General features: G+C 41.4%; 1 protein-coding gene across 9 annotated transcripts in view; it reads left to right on the plus strand.

Annotated features, from left to right (window-relative positions):
* Nucleotides 1–9,881, plus strand: part of SLC1A2 (solute carrier family 1 member 2) — a 152,334-nt gene extending 142,453 nt beyond the window's left edge. For 8 of the 9 annotated variants that reach the window (XM_025452471.3, XM_025452468.3, XM_035701367.2 and 5 more), the window contains one exon: nucleotides 361–9,881. In XM_025452471.3, coding sequence (XP_025308256.1) covers nucleotides 361–432 — 72 coding nt within the window. In that variant the 3' untranslated portion in view covers nucleotides 433–9,881. The remainder of the gene's footprint in view (nucleotides 1–360) is intronic. The other variant, XM_049096279.1, reaches the window with a different exon arrangement.
* Nucleotides 9,882–15,827: the final 5,946 nt, after the last annotated feature.

Below are 15,827 nucleotides of genomic sequence, written 5' to 3' on the forward strand. Positions count from 1 at the left end.
ATGGAGTAGCACAAGGGCACTGTTTTTGTTTTTGTTTTTTTAAGGACTACATTATTATATGATGGGTCTTTGTGCAGTTTGACACCCCTGTAGCCCTAAAAGCATAGTAGAAGTTATCCCCCAAAATGGAAACTCTCTCTAGCTCCTCCATACTCCCCAAGGCAAATGTGGACTTTTCAATGTTTACAAATCAGGGTTGAAAAGCAAGACTGGCTCAAAATCCATTGGAAAAGGATGACCTTTAAAACTAATATTGAAGTCGTGTAGCATGACTTGGATCTGGTGCTCCTCCACATAACCCATGGGGTGGTTTTCTGGTTGGTGGCCTGTAAGCTGGATGCTGATGATGATTATTTTCAGGTAACTCTGGCAGCCAACGGAAAGTCAGCCGACTGTGGTGTTGAAGAAGAACCTTGGAAACGTGAAAAATAAGAATATGACTCTCAGCAAAGTTTTGAACAAACTCCCCAGCGTGTCTTATGGTAAAAGAGAATATAAACAAGCTGTCTTTAAAAAAGGAAAAAAAAATGCATCTATTTCTGTGTTTACTTAATCTGCTAGCTGAGGCTTCGAGGATCTGTTGTGAGTCAGTGATAGGCGCGTTGCTGTGTCCTTGCCAAGTGATGCTTTGTAACTGCCTCATTTTCTCACCTGTATTATTCTTTGAAGGGAGGCTGCTGGAGGAATCAGTTTGAATTGAAGACACATTCTTGCCAGCTTCCCTGTGCTCTCTAAATGCAGAGCCTTGAATGCTCTTATCCCAGGGGACATGACTAAAGCAATGTGGTACACTCCGAGGACTTGGGATAACGAGCAGACACTCAGTGTGTGATTCCTTCCAGTGTTCTCCATGTTTCTGCTTTGTTATGCACAAGAGATTCTGTTTGAAGCCTCTAGAAGTAATTCCCCTGAAATGTCTCGTAGAGTTTGCCCATGTGTTGATTAAAAGCAAATTCCCTGTCTTCAGGAACTCTGAGAATCTATCTTCCGTGTACTCTTTAAATATTTCAAAGAGATTTGTAGTGGGAACTGTGATCTTCGAGGCAGCTGATTACGGAACCCACTGAGTTTCTGCTCTATCCTATCCAGTCTGGGGAAATAATTATTGAAATTTCAAAGTATGTTTCATAATTTGCTCTCCATTTGATAACAGATTAGGATGTAATTGGCATATACAGAGGCTGCTGTACCTGTTGACAAACATAAGAGAGCACAGCCAACGTTAACTTTAACCAGGTTCAAATATTCAAATTTGTTTGTGTTTGGTTTGTATTCACCTGGCATAGGGACATCAAGTGAGATTATTTGATCTATGCTTTACTTTCTTTGTTTCAGCTGTAAAATTCTAATTTGGATTTCTAACAAAAAAGACATTTGTAATCCCCACATTCTTTCAATCCCAGACTCATTAACCGAGAAGGCCCCATCATTTTTACTCTCCTCACCCATAGAGGACAGTTATGTTGGCTGTGCCTCTTTTAATACCACCTCTTGATAAAAAAAAAAAAAAAAAAAAAAAAAACAAGAAAAAAAACAAAAACAACAACAACAACAAAAAAAAAACCACTTGTCATTGATCTAACATGTAGAAAGCTTTCTGTTGTATTCCATCAAAGCACATAAAACTAGTTACAGGGCACAGTTGAAAGCAGAGCCAGTCTTCTTCCCTAGTCTTTTCGGTAGTAAGGAACAGAAAACAAACGTGCAAAATCCCAGAAAGGTGACGTTCCTATGGCAAAGTCAAAGCAGCCTTGAACCATGAAATGGGGGCAAATGATGGCTCCTCACAACTTCGCAGATGGAATTTTTTCAAGACTGTCATAGTTTGAGGGAGTAAATAGTGTAAGTGGATTAGCACAGTGCCTTGTATGCCATGGGCACCCAACGAATCCTGATGACTGATCGTGTGAGCTAAACTTAGTTTCTCTACTATCATTTTCCGTTGAATAACTCACAGTATTTTCCTAAGGTTGCTAGCTTTGGGAGTTTGCTGGGAACTTGAACATGAATCATGGAGAAATAAAGTACATTTGACTGACTCCGAGGAGTGTGTAGAACCCTGGTCCACACACAGAAGTAAGGGGGTCATCAGAGACCAGCAGATGGGTGCTGGGGTATGTGCAAATAGTCATTGGGTCCAAATGCCCTGAGAAGAGGGCATGTATAGACATCATGTACTCTTTATTACATATACCTGGTGACTTTTCTCTTCCAAACCAGACACCTTTGGAACATACAAGAGACATGAGATTCCAGTTGCTTTTGTCTCTCAAACCCTAGTAATTTTTGGATGAGGATCACTCTTGAGCAGTATTAAGCAGCTTTTTGCCTTCTTTTCTTTTTAATGTCTTTGGTCTTCATTTTCATTAGATGGACAGTTAACAGGGTGGCCAAGGACATGCTAAAATGTAGTAGTGGAAAATGCATCCTTTACAGCAGATATTGTGGGTCAAGGGGACAGTTCCTGGAGTTAGCTGTGAAACTGTTCTGGATTGTCTTTAAGTGGTGCTCCCAACAGCTTTTTGATGGTGAAGAGAAGGATCTAGGCAAGGCACTGAGCAGTTTGGGGGTTTTGCTGTTTAAGGCCAGCTTAGCACTCGTACACACTGACATGTTTCTCAAAAAAGTAGTGTTGGGATCGTCTTCCCAAGACTCTGCCTCAATGTCTTCCTGCTTTGCTTTGTCTTAAACATTTTCCTAGTTATCCTATAAATATGTAAGGGGACAATGTTCAGAAGAAACAAGGTGTAAAGCTTACTAAAGCAGGTTTTTCTGGTTTTAGACTACATGTAATACGTTTTATGAGAATATATACTTAGGAAATCACATTCAGCTAGAAATTCACATCATATTAAAAATGAATAATCTGTCAAATTCAGGACTAACCGGAAAATCCAGGATGTATGTAGAGGTGACATATGACTGTGTTCTCTATTTTCTAGGTCTCATCCATTCTTCTTTTGCCATGCCCTTTGGGCTTTCTTTGCCCAACATGAGTGCCATAAACAGAACAAACAGATCCAGAGTATACCTCTAAGAACTTTTCCTGATAAGATACGTATAATCTTTCAGTTATATGCATAGATTTATATCAATAGGTTCAACACATATATAAATGCTTATAACAGTCCGTTAATATTTGGTGATGCATAAGTTATACACAGACACAGCAGGCCAGATCTGTACACTGCATCCTGTAAGGTCTGTAAGTCAAGGCTTTGGCAAGATTTTCTTACAGACTTATTCACTCTTTTTTTAGGAATCCAAATCATTTTGAGCTAAAATCGGTAAGCAGACTTTAATTCTCCCCTTTACAATTTTTGCCCACTGGGAACCCAACTAGAATCATCATTTGATTACCAACTACAATACAATGAGCCAAAGCCAATCAGCAAGAAAAATGGCTTATCTCTCAAGCTAAGGCTTTACTAGCTCTCTGAGGATGTGCCTCCCATGCAGAGCACCAAGAATCAAGGCAATCGTCTAGATCACATAGATCTTCAATACAGGACTTCAGGTAATAAGATCTGAACCAAGTAGATGTCAGATTCAATTCTTTACTTCCTATTGGGTGTGGAAACACAGTCAGGAGTCTCTTTGCCCGCCGTAAAGGACAAGTACTAGCTTCTCTGCTACTACTAGTCAGCTGAAAGAAAGGGTGCCAAATGCCTTGCTCCTGGATTTAGACTGCTGGAAAATGAGGAAGGCTTAGGGGAAATTCAATTTATGGGGAAATGTATTCCTGGTAGGAGATGCCAGGAATCCCAATGATTGGTTAGAGGGCCTCAGGTCATTTCCAGCCTTGCATGGGGAAGTGTGTCACTTGCAAGTGTGTCTAGTCAAGAAACCCTTTCGGAGTCAGGTAACCCATTTACTGGGTCCCTGAAAGGAAAGCCAATCCTGCCATATTTTTGCAAAACTGTACTTCCTTTGGTTCTCAATAGCAAACGTTATGGTACAATATTTTACTTTTGTCAGAATCAAAGGGTTCTGTCCATGCAAATTTTTCCCATGAAATATAGCAGTAAATCCAAACAGGTACACACACGCTCAGAGATTTTTTCCATAGTTCGGACCCTTGATGAGAAGGTCTTTGCAGCTCTTGGTTGGCTTGATGGCTAAAAGTGTTCAGCAGTTACACCCATTGGAGGTGGCTCTTCCTCCCTGCTTTTTGATTCTTGGGGCCTTACAGTTGTCTAGGTTTCCAGTTTTGCTTTCCTTATTCTCCAGATAAATTCATTCCAAGGCAAGAAAAAGGACCAATGAGATTTTTTTTTCAATTCCTGTAATACCCACTCTTTGAATATTATTAGGGTCACAATAAGTGTACTCTTTATCTCCTTTACCTATTTCACCCATCCCCTCCATCCACCTCACTTCTGGCAACCAGCACTTTGTTCTCTATATTCAAGAGTCTGGCTTTTTCGTTTGTCTCTTTTTATATTTGTTTATTTGTTTTGTTTCTTAAATTCCACATATGAGTGAAATCATATGATATTTGTTCTCTCTCTGACCGACTTATTCCGCTTCCCTTTTTACCCTCTCTGAGAACCTAAAAAAGGATTAAGTTTAAGCAAAGAGCCAGAAGGAATTCTGAAGCAAGAGTTTTGTAAATCTAGTTGCCAGAGATTAATGGTCTCAGTACCTCTCATACTTCCTGGCTAAAACCTAGAATAAGGGCCATCAAGTGCCAATCCAGGCGGGCACTACAGGCAGATTGTTCTCCTTAGGTGGAGCAAATCCAAAGTTGCACATGCAACAGTTGCTTATGGTCTTCCCAAAAGGAAAACTCTGTTCGCACTCGGCCTCCTCCTTTCTCACTCTGCCTCCTGTCATTGTTGCTGCTTAAGAGACAACGTAGTAAAAGACCACATGGGTTAGTGCAAGGATTAGTTTTAGAAAATGATGATGAGGAGTCTTAAATACTATCTTATTTCATAGCAAAGCACAATGAATTCATAATGACATAGCAATGATGAGAAATAATGCCGTTGGGTACAAGAAGCATTGACTTAGTCTCTGCCAGTTTTTAGCTGTATAACCTAGACCGGTCACTTTATGCCCAAGCCTCATTCCTTCCCCTATGTCAAGTGAAGGGATTGGATTAAGTGAGTAAAACCCTGAGAATCTATGATATTATGATCTCTGCTTTAATTTCTTTTTTCAGAAGAGGCTTAATGCTATAAAATATGACTTATTTGTATTTTAAGTCAGAGTGGCCCCCAATAAGGAATTTGGATTTTTTTCATCCCCTTGGGGAGGGATGTTAAATTCAAGTTTCTCTGTTCATTTGATGTTTTACAGCAACCTTGGAAGGTGGCCATGTTAATCCATAGTTTGGTGTTTTGGGATACAACAGACATCCTTTTACAAAACTGCCCTTTGCCTAACTCCACTGTCTTAGTAGAAGTAGTGATTCAGCTCATAGAAAGCTGCTGCTAGAGGGGCAGGGCGAGTCTAGAACCTCACTCAAGGTCTTAGATCATTCCTGCTGGAGCAACAAAACCCACTTCAAATGCCCAAAACACACAGTTTTCTCCACATCATCCTAATTGCCAACCCAGTATGGGAATTTGGGAGCCTTTGGCAAATAAACTTGAATACTCTTATGAAATCTGGTGCAAGACTTACACAGTAACAGCAATTGTCCGTCAATACCTTCCCTCTTGCCTGAATGCAGACACGCACAGGCTGAGCTTGGGCCAACTCCTTTCTCTGCAGGGATATTTGAATTCATTTTCAAATTGTTCTCGTATGTTTGCTGGTTATCGCTGCTCTCTTCAGTCTGAGGGGTTTCTAGGGTAGATAAAATGCGTGGTCTGTCTGCAGGGTGCAGGCCACCGGCATGATCTTTGAACACCCTCTTGCACTTTTTGGTACTGCTGCAATGGGCCACTGCTTTCATCCTTGCCCTGTGCCCAAACTTCTGCTAAATATGGAACAGGTTTGGTATCTGCTGTGTTGTGAGCACCTTTATTGCCAGAGAAGACCAGCTCCTTAGATTTGGGAAAGTAAGAAGTAAAAGTAGGACCGGAAGGACTGGGTTAGGTTTTTTTGTTTTGTCTTGTTTGTTTGTTGAGTGCAGAAGATCCAATGCAAGAGCAGCAAGAAAAAAGGCTATTTCTCAACTGACCCATATAAGAACCTATAGAAAAGTAAGAGAAGCCCTCACATTCTTATTTCATTCACTGAAATTATATACTAAATAATTACTGATGATTTTTTTTTTCTATGGCCAGCCTTGCTTCACCTTCCTACCTCCAGACCAAGTATCCATTTTGGTATTTGTGAAGTTCTTCTGATTGTCACACAGGACCCTTTTGTGCTGAGTCTAAACCCTTCTACTGAACCAGACCCCACTACTTTGCAGAGTCAACACATGACCTAGAGCATGGGTCATAACAGGTCTCCAGTCTCTGCAGAGATGTCCCCAATCCCTGGGTGAGTGTTGGAACGTAGCAGCTGACTGTTACCCTTGTTGTTATTCCCCGTGGAGATGAGGATGATGCAGTCAGAGCCTTGCTCCTCCTGGGACTCCATTTCTCTCCATGGCAACCATTCAGCTGCCTAGAAATGGCTGTTGCCTTTGGTAGAAGAGAAATACACACACTAGCCAAGGAAGTTGGTCTAGCACAGCTTTGAGGTTTCTCCTCCATGCAGCGAATCCTCTGAGATGTGTAATCAGAAAGCTGGCACTCTGGTTGCTTACTACTCCAGGAGAATAATTTTCCTTACGAGGAACTCAAGCCTGGGCTTCCAGATATTTCCACAAATCACCCTAACTTCCTCTCTTCTTCCTCCTTCCCCTGGGGTACCTCAGCATTGCATTCCCATGTTGCACAACATAGATCAGATTATCTGGTCGCTCTAGAGATTTGTATATAAAAGACTACTTTTGTGAGGATTTTTGTATATTGTTTTTCTATTTGTTTTCTACGGCTTAAGGAGAGAGCTGGCAAACTGTGAATCTAATTTGATCTTGCTGCCAGCAGATATATTTTGGCTTCCTGGTAAGAACCGATGTTACCAGGGACACTACATTGCCCTGTGATCAGTATCGCACCCCCTTCACAAATTCCTCCAGCCCAATCTCACATTCTTTTCTAAACAAACCCCGGGGCTTCTTTGTTATTATTTATAAAGAGCATGAGGAAATGTATTTATAGTCCTGGATATTATATGTTTAATATTGATTTAGCCTTTAACAATGTTATAGGTTTGTATCTATTCTTCATAAATCACAAAGAACTCAGCAGTAGACTGAATTAATCTATTTAGTATCTGTAATTTTGCAGACAGATATTTTCTTACGGTATTTTCTATATAACCACATATGTAGAATTATAACTAATTAGAGCACAAGAAGTTTCTACAGCAACTTAGAGCTATCAGTTGTTTCCTGAGCATAGAGCCGCATTTGAAAATTTTAAGAATCCGGTCCTTTTCGATGCAATGAACAAAATGACCATAAAGAATGCGGAAACACCTAAATCCCTTAGCTGGTTAAGATGTGCATTTAAACAACTAGTCTTTTTAACTTGAGGAATGGTGCTAATTTCCTGTTTCTGACACCAGGCCTTGTTTTTCCAGCTAAGCATTCAAATTTCACAAAAGTAAGAAGATGAAATATAAGGTGAGAATAGTGGGATCATATCTCTATCAGAACCTCCCCTGCCTTCCCAATAATTTATGTAAAAAATTGGCTTAGGAAAACTTTGAATAGCAGAGCTTGAGGGTGAGTGCTAAGAAGCAAATCAAGACAGATTTGTTGCAGTTCATTCTTGCCAAGCAAATTGGTAGTACATGTCACATTGTCATGTGAATTGAGCACATATTTTTAAGAAAAAAGGTTATTAGTACCAGCTGTGAAGCAATACTCTTATCACTGGGGCTGGAGGTGGAGGCTTAGAGTCACACTGAATTGTTTAGAAGCAGCCCAGATAGAGTCTGTCCTCAGGTGAATAACAATCTATGTAATTTCCCCAAAAGGCAGATCAGTAGCCACTGCAAAGACAAGGGGGTCTTCCTTCTGCCAAACACACTTTCTGATAAGGTTGTAGGGCTAGTATTTCTTTTTTTTGCCACATTTTTAAAACATAGTTACATAGAAAGTGTACTGGTATGTATTTGAAACTGTTCCTCATTAAGCAAACAGATTAGAAGTGCCCTCAACTGGCAATGATTGTATCTGTGATTTTCACGTACCGATAGCTGTTCAAAGCATGAAGTTCTTGTGTGTATACAGTAACACTTGGTTCACGCATGAAGAACAGTGCCTATGCACTTTGTGTAGCTATAATGTAGGTATCTATGTGTAATTTCAGTGAAATGGTGTATAGATGTATTTTAATTTAATTTAAATGTTATTTTTTGGCTATTCATCTAAATGCGGTAGACATGTTGGTTGGTGTTTTGAAAACCCTTCTTTTCCCTCTTCGGTAACTAGTGAATCACTTCTCTTCTTTTTAAATGTGATTTAGGGATAGGTATCAGTGAAGAACTTATCTATGAATCCTTTGTACCAATGATTGCTCGAAAGTCTGGGTGTACAGCATCGTTGTAAATATGCAATTTAGAGCAAGGGAGGGTTGGATGTGTGTCATGATTCTCAGTGAAAGGTCATCTGGTGTCTAGATAATGCATGGAATGCAGCTGTGGAACTTTTGATTATCCAGGCTTGGGTAGGTTTAGAATGAGGACATTTGTTGACAGCCCTCCTTTGCTTGGTAGATTGGACTCAGAGAGACAAAAAGTTAGTCTACTTATGTGCATGCTAGCATCATGTCCTTAGGTAAAGGTCTGCCTCTCTGGTTGCCAAATACTGATCATGATGCTCATGACTTAGAGGTTCTGAAGAACCTTGTCCCCCTTGGTTTCCTGAGTCAAGGTTAACTAACTGCCATGCAGGCAAAACCCTACAAAAGCACAGTTCTGGTAGTAAACTGCATAGTTGTCCATAGAAAGAGCACTAGAGGCACAGGAATGGTCAGTGTACAGCTTTGGGGTTGCAGAAAGGCAACTGATGAAGCACAGATCCCACATATGTGAAGGGAGTATGACCTCTACCTAATAGGCTTTGTGTGCATATTTTGAGTGACTGAAGATGAGATCAACTAATGCAATATACACTTGCCTCTTAGAACACACATTCTGTCTAATTATCACTAAATGGAATGCTGTGGCATGGATAGTACCTGTAACCCCTTTCTCCTCTGCAAGGACAGAGGAAAATGACCATGTACATTCGGGGATCCTGAGTGCCCCTCTCTTTTCACAAAAGAGGTGAAACCTATGTGATCCTGTGAGGGTACAAAGCACATTAATTTTCAGTGGCTTCTCCAATGATTGGAGTGAGGGGATACAGATGGTGGAACAGGCACATTTTTCCTAAAAAAAAAATGTGGCTTCTTTAATGCCTGTCAGATTCAGGATGAAAACCCTACTGAAAGAAACCTAGCCTGTAGGCAGGGTTTCCTCTGGAGATTCTTGTGGGTCCAGAATGAAAGATAAGAATAATGGTTTCCCTCAACCTCACAATCCCCGTTGGTCTAAAGTCATGTAGCCTAAAGCATCAATAGCACATAATGTTTGAAGACTAATGATTGAAAAAAAGATAAAAACTTCAACTAATTTTGGGGTTGTTTCTTCAATATGGTACTAGGAGATGCCTTGTTGGCAAAGCACATTTGGAGTAGAGTAGTTGAGATCTTTCATTTTCACCTTGAGCTTTCTTACCATGTGGACTGATTACTGTAGCATTTCACATGTAAAATAACTGGATATTCTTTATATACTGGAAGCAATCTGTGAATCCAATATTTCACTAAGTGTTTTAACTTTTGTGTAAATATCTCTCATCAATAAATGTGGATTCTGATTTCTCTCGGTTGTTGCCTCTCTTTCAGTTCCCATATTAAACTAGTGTTGGTTCCATAATGAGGGTCTCTAATGTTTCTTTTGGAGAAATCGTGGACTGAAAACTGCAGTGTCCAGATGAATACTTCCTAGGATGCCTAGATAGGTAGAGGAGTCACATCTTACCTGAAGTTAGTGAGGTGGACAAAAATGGTGTGTAATCCAAATTTTCCCTGTGAATCAATTATTGTGAGCTATCTCCCAGGTCTCAGGGCTTAAAAGAAGGTTTATTTCTCAGTCATGTGGAATGCCCATCCCAAGGTGCCCAGGGAACTCTGCTGTGTGCCGTCTTCACTGAGGGAGTCTGAGAGAGACATTATATCCAGGTTTCTGCAGTTGCCAAATTCAGGAGGAAGGGAATGTGACAGGTGTTACACTGGGTCTTAAAGCTTCCTCCCAAATGTCACGGACCTCCCTTCTGTTCATAGTTCAATGATCAGAGCAAATCACAGGGTCCTACCTAACTTGAGGGGGCAGGGAACTGCAACCATACCAGGTGCTTGGAAATAGTTGGTGACTAGCTCTGGTGACTTTCGAGCCATTAAGAGTCCTTAAATCATTCATAAAGGCTAGTATACAAACATACAGTCTTTCATTAAGTCCAACACTGCAAGTTTTTCTCTAGTATTGGAAAAATCATTGCTATGGAGGTAAGTAGCAAGCATTTGGCCGTCACATCGTAGAAAGAAAACACATGGTCTTCAAAAGTAGGATCATGCTCAGAGTAATGAGATTCTCACACGGTGGAAGGTATGTATATAGGAATGGAGGCTCAAGAGAATGGTAGGTTCTCTTCACACACCAGAGCTACTCACATACTGAACAGAATGGCTTAGATTAATTGGATTTTTCTCTCTCATTCTTTTTGGGGGTGAAAGGAAGCAAATATTTTAGTTTGAATAAATAGAATAGACGTGATACACCACAGTCCTTTTTTTATGAATGTCAGCAATTTCTTTAAACTGCTGGTGAAAATGGATATTTCATTTTAAAATATACTTTTCCTTCTTCCCCAGGAGTCACATGCATATCACATCACATCCATATTCAAAATGTTATTAAAATTTCATTTACAAAAAAATAAAAATAAAAATAAAAATAAATAAAATTTCATTTACAGAAAATAAATATGCTTGTCAGTAAATTTCTGGGCTGCCATTTTGGTTTAAGATAACAAAGAGAAAAAAAAAAGATAACAAAGAGCCACAAATCACACCTAAGGTAAATGTAGCTCTTTAGTATGGACACAATTTGGTTGGTTCTTCGAAATAGGGCACAGCCAGAGAGAAACTTGACTGCTTGCTCAGGGAGTATGATCCCCATGTTCTAATTTCTTACCTTCTCTTCTGGAGCAGAAGTGTTTAATTCATCCATTGTCGCTGTGACGGTGGAATGTTGCTTTTACTTACCACTGCAAAAAATATATATATATATATAATTATTATATATTACATACATATCACCTATCATTATATGTAATTATTATAATTAATAACTATTATAGTTAGTAATTATTATTAATATTATTATTTGGGGGGTGAGAATGGAAGGGATAATGGACTCAGGCATACAAGACACGAGTTCTGATCTCCATGAAGTCACTAACGAGTTGAGTAAACGTGGCCAAGTCCCTTTGCAATTTGGAAGTTATTTTGGCATATTTATAATTAGGGGTTTGGATGAGATCACTTCTCAACTTTTGAACTCTGAAATTTACCTGTCAGCCAGGGAAGTCATCACGTCTGTATACACATCATGTATGCATACATACTTACATCGAAGTGAAAATGTCACATGACATAGAAGCACACGAAGCCATTACCACGTGCAAGAACTATAGCACCACCAGCAATTTCCCTTGACCTTGGTGCTCCTCCCTAGTCCCAGAGGAAACTGCTCCTAGGAATTTTGTTTATCATTTCCCTGCTTTTAAAAAATGGTTTTATCTCCCAAGTATGCGTGCCTACACAAGCTTTGCTTATTTTGAGCCTTATTAAGAGGACTGCATGTAGGCTTTTTGAGCGTGTGTCTTTGTTACCTAACGTTGGGTTTCTGAGTTCATCCATGTTCTTGCAAGTAGCTGTGGTTCATTCGTTGTCACCGTTGTATAGTAACATGGAAAACACGCTACATTTCGTTATTCATTTTCCTGCCAGTGGACATTTGCCTCATTTCCAGTTGTTTTTCTGTGTCTGCTGCTATGAGCGTTCTTGTGTGTGTCTCCTTGATGTATAACCTAGGAGGCTTTACATATGTGCTCCTAGATACAATAAAAAAGACGTGTGTATGTGTGTATGTGTGTGTGTGTGACTATTCAAGTTTTTATGTGTCCATGGCTCCATCGATGCGCCCACGCATGGGACCCCCTGATAATCCACCTACTGCTGGCTGTTTAATGAAGCCCATGTCTCCAGCAGGAATATCAAGGCAAGGGAAACCAGAACATTTTTAGGAGGGGAATTTAAATTGGAAGCTGAAGGGTTCTTTCCTCAGACTCACAGGACACGGCCTTTGAACCCAGCTCTGCTGGTAGCTAGACAGGGCCTTTCCCCTCCTCTTTATACATAATGCCCTCGGCCCCCCAAGCTCCACCTGATGTCTGCAGGCTGTTTGCTATGATGTGAATGGTTGTTTGACAGAAGACGATACGGGAAGTCACAAGAACACTCTCCGCCTACTCCAGGAACCACTGGCAGCCGGTTAGCGACATGCTTTTGTCCCACGATGGAGGCATGCGGCACCATAAAGGGCAGCATGTCTGAAAAAGGCAGGTTGTGTGGCTGCCACCTGAGGCACTGAACTTTCTGGGCACCTCTGCTTCCAGACACAGTGACAAAAACAGGAAGCCAGGACTCTGCTTCAAAGAGCCACAGGTGACAGAAGGTTCAGGCACCTCTAGGGAAGCTTTCATGAGGACAGGAAGGCTTGGGTGGAGATGCCCACACATTTGACGTGGGCTGCGCAAGAACAGAAGCATGTGGGGTCCCTGGAAAAAATGCAAATTTTATAGCTCAATACTTTTCTTCCCGTTAGTTTTTAAAGTTTAGTTCATTCATCCTCCTACTGAGACAGCGAGAGGCAATAGTTAATTCCCATGTCATTGTAAGAAAGACAGCCACAGAGTCAAGCTCAAATTCTGGAGTGTTGGTTGGGTCCGTGTCACTTGTTCAAAAAGAGTACAAAGAGCATAAAACCCTCCAACATGAATACTGTCCTTGCTGTCAAACATTTAAAAGCACCAACTCAGAAATGCTCATGAATTCCGTAGATCAGACAAAAAAAAAAAAATCATTACTGTGTCCTCTTTCCCCCTCCCCTCTACCCGTGTGCTCTCTTTACCAGGCCAGAGTGAATACACAAAACCCCAAGATCTATTTCGGCCAGTGATTTGGGGTAATCAGACGTTAGCCTTCCAAACGTTGTCTGGAAAAATCTAGTGGCCTCCAGTTAAGGAAAAAAAGGCAAATATAGAACTGCAGTCGTCTGTGGTAGACTCCTTTTGTTACAATGACCTGGTTCTCCTGGAATTCTCTAACAGCCTCTATCACTTCTCAGATGTTTTCCAGGCTTGGATAACGTAGTGTTCACGGAGGGAGGGGCCCTGAAATTTCCACATTGCCTTCATCTGAGTGAAAAGTTCAGCTGGAACGCACTGTCCCTTGTCCAGTTGCTCCCTTCCTCATCCCAGACCTTCCCCTCATCTTGGTGAAGAGGACAGAGATCATACCAGACTGTAAGGCCAGAAAGGACCTCAGAGGGTGGATATCTGAAGGATAGCCATGCCTTTTGCAGATGAGGAAAATGGCACCCTAATACAAAATGAACTCGAGGTAACGCAATGGCAGCCCAAGGTTAAATCCTGGGTCTGTAGCTCTTCTAGCTACGGGCCACGGACTGTTTATGTAGCCTCCCTTTCTTCATCTGTGGAATGGGGCCAATCATGCCTATGATATAGGCGATCAGATGAAAGGACATCCACAAAGTAGTTATCGTTGAGGCATCAATGTTAGCTATCACCACTACCATCACCATCATCATCACTATCATCATCATCATCATCATCTTCACTATTGCCACCCTTTGTGTTATCAATAGCCGCATCTTAGTGACTAAGCTGGAGGAAGTCATGCTTCCTCTTTCCCAATTTGGCCCCTCTTCCCACCACATCACATGGACACAAGCGTTTAACTCAGATCACGAGCCTGTGCTATCTGATGTTCCAGATGGCCCTCTAATACTTTCTTCTATTACTTACCAAAGCTGTGATTCTTGACAGCGAGGAAACACTAGATTTTTTTCAGGGAAAGAAAGTGAGTCTCAGCCTGGCTAAAGAGGTCTCGCCCTGGGATGGGAGCCCGAGTTGGCTCTTCCAATGGGAAGCAGGACATCCAGGAATGAATCAATTTTTTTCTTTGCTGGAGAAGCCCCTCGGGGAGTCCCTAGCTTACAGCATTGCATAGGCTAATAGAGCCTAGTGTCATGGGAAAGGCCATTTTTGTGGAATGTGCCCAACCCAGCAGGGCCCTACAGAACTCCCTTGGCTGGGTCTATTCTCAGCAGCTTTCTTCCCGTCATCCCTTTCTCCTTTGCCTTGTCTTCTTTCACAGATGATGTTTGCTTTTTCCCCCAACAGTTTCAAGAACACAACTTGGAAGAAACCTTTTGGAGCTTTCTGGTTTGGAGAGCTCATCCATCACCGTGCTAGAATCACCTCAGGATGGTGCCCCTCTACGCTTTCCAGCAGCTTTGAGGCATGGCCACATCTCGGGAGCCTGCTATTTATGATCAATAGTAGCTATTTCTTAGGTCGAATCCTTAGAAACAGAACCTACGACAAGATTCAAATTCACATGATTTTTTTTTGAGGGAGTACTTTTCACTAAATCTTAAAGAATTGAGGGGAATGGGATAAGGAAGAGAAAGAGCTGAGCAAGAAGATAATCTCAGGGAAAATTCTAGTTGTCCTTGAAGAAGGAAAACCTATCTTTGAGCACCCATATCCCTCAGTCATTGGCTGTGGAGTACTAGTGGCGGGGAGAGTAGTCTCCAGGATAAGACAGCTCCCCTCTGCTGAGAACCATTCTCTAGACAGGGTTGCAGCTATGGGTTGTTAGTTGTCAACACAACAGTTAGGGGATGGATGCACCAACCTGAGAAGCGGATCTGAACAGAGGACCAACAGCATCAGCTAAAGCCCTCATTCCACGCCTGCCTACCATGTAGCAGGCTCTTGTGCACATTAGCTTGCATCATTCTCAACAATTCTGTGAGGTGGGGGTCATCATCATCCCCCCCCCACCGATTTTACAGACAATGCAATTGGTGTTCAAAAACATACACACCAAAGAAAAAGCTGTCCCGGAGGTCTTTCTAGTTTCAATACCTTCCATTATACTGGCTCTCTTTGCCCAAGTAACCCAGCAGAGTATATTGCTACGTTATCAATGTTTTATGGTATTTGAACCTGTGTGCTTAATATAATACTTCTTGATGGTTAATCCTGAAGCCCGATTATGCATTCAAACAAAATTGGTCATACTTGTCCCCCTATGTGGTCCTGCATCACCTACTTAGTTGCCTGCTGGAGTCATGAAACCCATGCTTGATAAATAGGATATCTCTAAGGATGCCTGCAGCCCCAAGGTGCACCTATAATAGCTGGCCCAGCTGGTCAGAATGGACTATTCTCTTCGTTAAAATATTTGCTAATATTTGCAAATATTTTCAGCAGGACAATGAGTGTCATCTTGAATGTCAAGAGGGAGGGAGTGTGCTCACTAGGAAGGGATCACAACTGATTATCAATGACTGCAAAGAAACAGGGAAGAGGGAGGGATTCCTGTTTGTCTGACGTCTCAATTGCATCAGTCGGGATGAGCGGTAGGGCAATGGTGTCAGCAAGGTGAGCTTAT

This window comes from Canis lupus, chromosome 18 (genome assembly GCF_003254725.2).
Source record: "Canis lupus dingo isolate Sandy chromosome 18, ASM325472v2, whole genome shotgun sequence".
NCBI lineage: Eukaryota > Metazoa > Chordata > Mammalia > Carnivora > Canidae > Canis > Canis lupus.